The 8,914-nt window shown below is 41.9% G+C and overlaps 1 protein-coding gene across 1 annotated transcript in view; it reads left to right on the plus strand.

Moving 5' to 3' along the window:
* Window positions 1–8,914, plus strand: part of ttc7a (tetratricopeptide repeat domain 7A) — a 62,640-nt gene that overhangs the window by 10,422 nt on the left and 43,304 nt on the right. Inside the window, exons 8-12 of the mRNA XM_005735165.1 lie at window positions 937–1,106; window positions 2,909–2,972; window positions 3,311–3,448; window positions 8,036–8,119; window positions 8,714–8,818. Coding sequence (XP_005735222.1) covers window positions 937–1,106; window positions 2,909–2,972; window positions 3,311–3,448; window positions 8,036–8,119; window positions 8,714–8,818 — 561 coding nt within the window. The remainder of the gene's footprint in view (window positions 1–936; window positions 1,107–2,908; window positions 2,973–3,310; window positions 3,449–8,035; window positions 8,120–8,713; window positions 8,819–8,914) is intronic.

The raw sequence follows: 8,914 nt of genomic DNA on the forward strand, positions 1-8,914 counted from the left end.
CACACACACACACACACACACACACACACACACACACACACACACACTGCACTGTATTCTAATACTTAACCATTGTGACATACTTCAAGTCCATTTACTCGACACCAGTCGTATGCTTTCACCAGCTTTCATGCAGTTTGTATGTGTAATATTATACATACACATACATAATAACACAAGAACAAGTACTAACTGACCTGCTGCCATATGATGTGCAGGTGATTGGTTCAGCACAATTTGTAATCTAGAGAGACTGTAGGCGAACGCGCCTTCCACCAAAGCCAGTGACCTGTCCACATTCAAATGTAATATTTTCTTTCTTTGGGACGGTTCCAACTCTGCACCAAATCTGATGAAGTCCAGTGTTTTGGCTTTAGAGAAAAACACTGAAAACACATCTTTATACGGGAATGTTTTCTGTAAAACGATCAGTAAAAAAAAAAAGAAAGTTATTTCTATTCTTATTATTATTATCATTCAAATTTTCAAGTGGACAGATTCTGCATTTTTCTGTCATGTGTATAAACTCTTACAGCGGTGAGTGGATGATCATATTAAACATGATCACATATAGTCAGATATGAGTAATCCCTGTAAACTGAAAGTTCAGGACTGTTCTTGAATCTGTATGATGCCAGTGAGAGCGGAGCTCCTAAAATACAATCAATTCAGTTACAAACTGTGGTTAAGAAGCCTTTGCGAGGGGCAGCCAATCAGGAGAAAGCGCACTTAACAGGAGGGGGAAGGGAGTTAAAATAGTTTGTTTCAGACAGACTTATTTATCGTATACTGGCTGCTTGAGATGAATAAAGATTGAGAACTGAGAATCATACAAAGTTAAACCATGAAAGCTGAAAAACAGCATAAATACAGGACTCAAAGTATCAGTATTCCACACCTGCACTAATACAGCATCTGCATGTGGCTCCATCCTAGTCTGCAGCGAGAAAACTAGCAAAAGTGTTGCTGAGCTCTGTGAGCGAGGACAGCTACTGGCCCCCGCTGGGCCCCCCACCCTCAGCCTGGCTTCACAGAGAAGGAGCCGCCGCCTCCAAAGACGCCATCTACCCCACTGTTAAACCACCACATCGCTACAGCACAGAATGGTTTGTACACTCTCTGTTTTTTTTGTTTTCATTTCAGTATTTTTGGTTTTCTGTTTCAGTCTGCTCTAGTCTAATCGTGCTAAATGCAATTACTTGAGTCATGCTAAGTATTTAGCTTATAAAGCTATACATGACTGCTATGATGGTGTTAGTTACTTCACCGTATCAGCTGACAATAGTGGACAAAGATTATCTCACTAAGGAGTGTCGCTTTAGTACTTTGAGCCCACGAGTATCTCTTTTGTCTAAATTACCCTCCTGTTAAGACCTTGGTGCTTACTGCAGTTTGACCCGAGTGTTGACCTGCTGCATGACAACCTACATTAACTCCCATGTCCACTGACTTAGCAACACTAAGATGAATTTCCCTTCCATCCATTTTCTTAACCACTGATCCAATTTCAGGATCTGGGAGGGCTGGAGTCTATCCCAGCTGTCATTTGGAGGGAGGTGGGGTACATGCTGGGCTGGTTGCCAGTCTATTAGAGACAAATGTGAAACAAGAAAATAGTTTTTTGGTTGGACACCATTAAGATGGCCCCCAAAAAACAATATTGTTCTTAATAATGTGATGCCTGTGATGGGATTTTGCTATTTTTGTCTCTTCTGTAAACACAACATGTCCATCAGTCATGGGTTCCCTCCTTTGTTACTTTCCCAGAGGCTGCTCTATTTTCTCTTTTCTGGGGCTGGGAGGGACGGTCTATATTCTTTATAGATTGTGAGATAAATTTGCTTTTTTTGTTTCCTAACAAAATTAACCTGATTTGTAACAAAACATAAGCATCGGAGTTAAAGAAGAACTATTACTTGTCAATAGTTTAGCTGAAGGTTGAACTTTTAAACAGGTTTTGTCTGGAGAAACAAAACAAATCACACGGTCTTTCAGGTCGTCTGTGACGTCTGAAGCTGATTCGGGTGGTTTTCACTGCGCCTGTGGTTCAGCTCTGTCCTGGAGAAACCACTAGAATGCCACTAGAGGTCATCACATCCCAGGCTTAATTAACACTGGCTGAAAACCTGCTTTAGAGGAGGTTAAAGGGCTCAGAGCGAAGCCAGACTTCAGTTCATTCATTAGTTCATTTCTGACACCAGAAAGCAGGCTGCTGTTTTATCTGTGCTATAGGGCGGTTCTTTGAACATAGTGCTTATATAACATAACATGTCAGCGTAGCGTAACGGCAGAAGGCAGAAGAAACCCTTGGCCAGCCCCGACAGGACAAACTGGTTATGTGCAACAGCACACAACAATGATCACCACATAGTTGTCTAGTTTCTGCCCTCTTTGCAAAGGAATCCTGCGCTTGTTGCTCGGGCCCTGCAAGCCATACTTAGTCACCGCAACATGACTAAGCTAGCCCACACTATCATAAGTGAAGATCTAAATCCATGTCTGAGATTTGAAGGAGGGAGGAGGAACAGGAGAAACAGGCTGTGCTTCGGCATTGTTCGTGGCTTTTGTTATCAGTTGCCTCCTGAAAAGGCCTCTGTGGTGTCTGGTAAACGTGTCCTTTAAAAGGACACGGAGTTGATGAGAGGGGCAAAGAAAGTGATGAATAGAAGGAAAAGTGTAAGACCCAAAGAGTGTGTGTTTGAGAGAGAGAGAGAGAGAGAGCGAGAGACATCTGAGATACTACTGTATAGTGATATATCCAGGGTGGTCTGTATTATGTTACAGCTCCACAGGTGAGACAGAAACGTGACACTCACACCAGTGTACTTCTGGATGTGTGTGTGTGTGAGTGAGAGAGGGATAAAATTCCCATTCTTGGTACTATTTCCTGCTTTCTGTGTCCTGGCAGTTGCTTCTGTCCTCAGGACGTGGTGGAGGAGGCCATTTTGCTGCTACTCATCTCAGAATCCATGGTGAGATGCTCTCTCACACACACACAAACCACAACACACACACACGCACACATTCGTTTTCATATATTTGTGGGGACACCTCATTCACATAATGCTAACCATCCAAAATGAAAGCCTAAACCTAACCGTGACCTAACTGTAACCCCGACACTAAAACCACATTTTGAGTCAAACTCGTGGGGACCGGGATTTTGTCCCCATTAGGGCTGCTGGTCCCCATAAGCTTGGTAAAATTCCAGTTTTGGTCCCCACAAAGATATGTAAACACGCACACACACATCCACCTTTCCTTGCTAAGTCTTCCTCGTCTTCCTCATCCCGCGTCTCTCTTTATCCAGGCCAGCGGTGACGCGGTGATCAGTCGTCTGCCGGATCAGGCTGAGGCTCGCAAGACCAGTCTGCAGGACGCCACCTCAGTCTATGACCTGCTCACCATCGGCATGGTCAGGAGGGGGCAGTACGCCATGCTCTCTGAGGTGTTCTGACACACGCACGCATGCAGACGCACACTATGCTGGAGGTCTAAGGGGAGGCGAGCAAAAGAGGGAGAGATGAGATGTGTTAGTGAGAGCTTTGCCTTTGCCAAACTTTTTAATGAATGTCCTTATCACTTGGAGCACAGGGATTATGTGTCTTTTTCTCTCACTGCCTCTCAGTCTTTTCTTCATCTCTCACCATCCCCCACACTGCCTGTTCTTTTCTAGTTCTTCTTCTGGCCTTGAATTCCTCCTCCATTTTCTCATTTTTTTGTTTAAACTGTCCCCCCCCAGTGTGACTTTCTACCCAGATGTGGGAAGTTTAAGAGGCGGAGGTTAGCGGGGTTGTCTCAAATTAGGTTTGTCCACAAGTCTCACTGATTCATATATAGCATATGGGAGACCACACACACTGAGGTAGTTCCACCTACACCAGTGGATCAATTTGCTGATGTATGAGGCCTGCATGGGCCATTTATTTAAAATCAGGTGTCAGCCAGTCAATACATTCCCTCTTTGACGTCATGAATAAGACTGATTGCATCCTTACTGTAGCATCAGTCAGTCCATGGTGTCTCTGTGGTAAGAAATCATGTTTTAATTTCATACCAGGAATTCATATTATTGTTATGCTTTCCCTTCATATTCAAGGAAAAGGAAAATAAGCAACCTATTCCAAAGACTTGTCTATCAAAGTAGTAATACTAAGGAATATAAACGTTATCTCTTATTCATATACTGTAAAGATTTTATCTTACCACTGATGCATTTAAAAAACATAAATCTCTAGAGCTAGTTTACTCTTGTACGCATTCCAGTTCAGTTCAATACCCTTCCTGTCAGTGGAAGTCAGAGTCAAAGGTCACGGTTCTCATTTTGTGCACAGAATGTTTGTCTGAAGCACAAACTGTCACAGTCCTGGGTCGTAACCCTGTGTTTTTTCATTTTCTTATATTTTGATATTCATTGTTTATGTGCTCATGTCTATTTTGCCTATGTTGCCTTGTTATAGTTATCATCAGATTCCCCTTGTGTCTTCATCCCCTGTGTTTAAGTCCCCTTCGCCCTTCGTGTGTTTCATGTCTGCGTGGCTCATGTTATCAAGTTCGTGTCATGTCTGTGTCCCATCATGTTTCCTGTTTTACTTTGAAAGTCTTGTTTATATGTTCATCGTGCTTAGTGCTACTTTTCCCTGTGGCGTCATGATGTTCATTTTTGTCAGCTGTTTCTCCATATGTTTCCACTTCCCCTGATTACCTCCTGTGTGTATTTAGTCTGTGTGTTTTCATTCTGTCTTTGCCAGGTCGTCTGTGTTACCTCCCTCACGTCTTCTCATAGTTCTTAGAGTTGAGTCACAGTTTTCATAGTTTTTCGTTTTCCCAGTTTACGTTCTAGTTTAGTTTCGCTACTGTCCTTGTTGCTTTGTTTTGCCTTCTTGTAATCAGCCATGATAAAGGCTTGTTTTCCGTTTGAAACTTAAGTCAAGCTCCGCCTCCCTTTGTATCTGCATTTGGGTCCACAATTCACAGCTCACACAGTCTGCTCCCGCAGATCGTGACAGTAACTTAGTAACCTGAGTTGAAAAGTTCCACTCTTTGCGTGTCTCCAAATGGTATTTCAGTCTTGAGCTGTGGAGGAGAGGAAAAAAGGCAAATGTTGTACTAAATAATTGGAAATAAAGTATCTGAATTTCAGAAGCGGGACCACGCCCCCAAACACGCTCCTTCCGGTTCTCATCTATATAGGTTCCCCCAGTTCTACAAGCTGTTCGATCTTGTTTACATGCCCCTCCCTCCCTCCCCTTTTAATTCTTTAACTTCTTCACTTATATTTAGTACACGAGGATCTGCCAGGCCCGGGAGCCGCGGCCAGTCCCCTTCAAGGCCTTCCCCAAACCGCAGCTCAATTCATGCCCAAGCCATTCACCTTTATCTACTAAAACGCTATCAAACCTCAAATGAAGACGTGGGCCCAGCAAGTGAAACTGAATGATATCCCTTTAATCTGTCAAGTATGTGCCGCAGCTCCATCTTAGTTTTATATAAGGTCTAACGTGTTTTTCCTGCTTACAGCACTGTTATGTCTCCTAATGTCCACTGTGAGTAGTAGCAGAAACACTTTCATTATAACATAAGCACCTGACTGAAAAACTTTAAAAGGACTATTGCTAATAAACTTAATTAAACTTTAGTAAATTTTATTTTTAAAATTTAAACTCTAGTAATTAATAATTCACACTAATCACTGGTGATGTCATAATTTATGTTTATTTATGTCAGTTTTTCAAACAGGAAATAATCATTTTATGAATTATACCCACTAGGATGGACTAGTGACCTGGGAGTACCCTACCCTCTCACCCAAAGTCAGCTGGGATAGGGTCCATCTCTCTAGTTAACAGGATGTCTGGATGGACAGATGGATAGATGTTTGGTCAGTCTCAGGGCTTCAAATGCTGCCCTTTAGTCGACACAGCTGGTTTCTCACCTGTAAGGTGTCTCTATGTGATAGTCAGCTTGTCAAATTTTACCTTAACCCACCCAAACATTGTCATTAACCCAGTCATGTAGTTTTGGCCTGATTATGAAACCAAACATGAACTGTAGTTTCCAGAATCAATGTTGTATAATTTAAACCTCCCACCCCCCACCTGCCTACTTGTGCACTCTTTAAAGGTACACCGTGTAAAATCTCACCGATAGAAGCTTGAAGACTGCAGTCAGCTGAATTCGGTTTTCTTACCCCTCCCAGTTCAAGTGCATTATTCTGGTGGTTGCTGTAATCCAAACAACTTTAGTCATCATTCATCTATAGTGAGTGTCTGTTGTTAGACCGCTGTTTATCCCACTTTTAAATATGACTGTCTGATGACAGCGATGCTAAAGAGAGTTACTGAGGATATCCTGAACTTTTCTGTCAGTAAGAGCTGCTGTTTTAGCCGCTGTTAGCTGCTGTTTTAGCCGCTGTTAGCTGCTGTTTTAGCCGCTGTTAGCTGCTGTTTTAGCCGCTGTTAGCCGCTGTTTTAGCTGCTGTTTTAGCTGTTGTTAGCCGCTGTTAGTGAAACTTTCTTTGAAGTTAATTGAACATTGTTGGACTCTTAGTGATGTTTAGTAAATAAACTCATATGATATGGGAATGTAATCAAGCGATTTTTAGGATACTCAAGCCTAATATTAGCCTGCATATTGTTAGCTTTTAACCAACTGTTGTTTCTTGTTTAGCCAGCCTGACAATATCTAGGAGTAACTGCAACGATATCGGGAATAAATAGTAATGTTTTTGCATGTTCCCTGACTTCAGGCATAAGGTGAATTTCATGTGGTGGGTTGAAGTGAGGAGGAAGAGGATGAAGTGGAAGTGGAGGAAGACATAATGAGAAAACGATGATGAAAACATAGCTGTGCATTTATTAGATGGTCATTATAGTTTAAAAGATTTAAAAGCTATTTGTGATATGTATAAGGTGTAGTTACGTAAGTGGTTGGAAGTTGCTGTTGGAAGACATAATTTCACACTAATGAATGAACACAATTTTATTTTTTTTCCGTTACATAATTCAGAAAATTACTTACTATATCCTTAAAACAAGTGGCATCCTTGCAAACATTGTTCATAGGTGGTTCTTGAACCAGTTTTTAGAAAAAGTTATCAATCAATAATATCTAATTAAATTAATTCCATCAATTTTCTTAAACACATATGTCTCATCTGACACGTCTATCACAGGGCTAATTGTCATTCCATTGTTTGTCAATAGTGCAAAACTGTAAGCATTTAGTCCAGTTGATACAACAGTTATATATGGTGCAGCTCAAAGTACTGTATAGTAGGAGACTTAACGCACTTGTATCTTTTAACCTCTGTTATTACAATTTGGCTGAAGCTTACTTCGAGCTCTATATATTAACCCTTCTAAACAGAGGTTAAGTAGGGATTTGTAATGGTTTGGGGCCTGATTTAGCTGGGTTAACAAGGGTCAGCAATACTGCCAGTAGCAGCAGAGACAGTTGCAGCTTCATATAGCTTCATAAAGACCTGCAGTGAACCATTACATTTCTTACACGCTTCAGTTCATGTTAGAAAATACAGAGCCCATTCACGACTACAATTAGCTACATATTCCACACTCTCTTATTCAATTAAATCCTACAGAGGTTGGTATTGTGTGCCTTTGCTCTATTCAGCATGGCATCTTTGTCTGCATGTTACTTTGTGTGCAACCTTTCTAATAAGTGCACATTTTTTAATCCTACTACTTGGCAGACCTTTTTTCTTGATGTAGCTCGCTTCTGCATGACTGACAACATCTGACTGAGCGGCGCTCCACGCCATCCTGTGCTTGTCCACACACACATCACTCACATCATTATGTACTGAAACAGCACAGAGTGGGTGGTGAGCGCTGACTGACAATCGATTTTGAGCGAGAGGAATGTGACTACGAACAGTGGCCATTCAGCTTTGTGACTGTAAAGGAAAACAAAAAGCTTAATGTCCACACCGAACCGTCCACTCTTATCGGCGCACTCTACTTGTACAAAGTTTCATAACTTAAACATGTTTGTGTATTTGTTTTTCTCCTCGCAGTGTCTGGAACGAGCCATGAAGTTTTCATTCAACGAGTTTCACCTGTGGCACCAGTTGGGCCTGTCACTCATGGCCGCCCGGAAAGTGAGCTCAATTCTCCGTTTAAATAAAACACCACATCACACCCAAAGGAGATAGCTATCTTCTATCTATTCTATCTATCTAGGTATTCATGGTAATGAAATGTAATCTTAAAAAGGCACATTTTTTAAATGGGAGTCCTCAGAATACCTCACAGTGCTCTTTCAGTCTCTAAGTGTCTGTGTCTGCGTGTGTGTGCGCACAGAGCCATGCGTGTGACAGAAAAATTGATGTGGATTGCATGATAAAGTGACTGCAGATCAATGGTGAGATCTAGAAATAGGCTGCTCCCTAGAAGGAGAGGGACCGCCTCAGTGTTGTCAGATCTGCTTCTATTTAGGGCCGGCGGGCGTGCACGCGCACATGTGCTCACGCATGTGCACGTGCACGTGGTCCATTAATGATTGACCTACATGTATTAAGTGACCGTGTGTCTAAATGGGTCTATTAGGGCTGTGTGAGGACAGTTAATGTATGTTTGATACAGTCGCTCAAAAGCGATCCATGTCATCTGTGGCTGAATGATAAGTGGCTGCTGTTTGCTCATTAATCACAATTTGTCATTGACATTTCCGTGTATGTGTGTGTGCGTTTCAGGGGGTTGGTGCTGTATCTGTATTTAAAGAGTGTGCCAGGATGAGACCAGAAGACCCTTCATTGCCCTTGTTGGCTGCTAAAGTCTGCATTGATCAGCTGCATTGGGTAATTACACACGTAACATCTACTTGCAAAAAAGGGGGAAAAACTTCAACTTAAATACTTTCAAATTATTTCTGGCTAATTTGGCTTTTTGCAGCT

Source organism: Pundamilia nyererei, unplaced genomic scaffold (genome assembly GCF_000239375.1).
Source record: "Pundamilia nyererei isolate P.nyererei 1_Seehausen unplaced genomic scaffold, PunNye1.0 scaffold00062, whole genome shotgun sequence".
NCBI lineage: Eukaryota > Metazoa > Chordata > Actinopteri > Cichliformes > Cichlidae > Pundamilia > Pundamilia nyererei.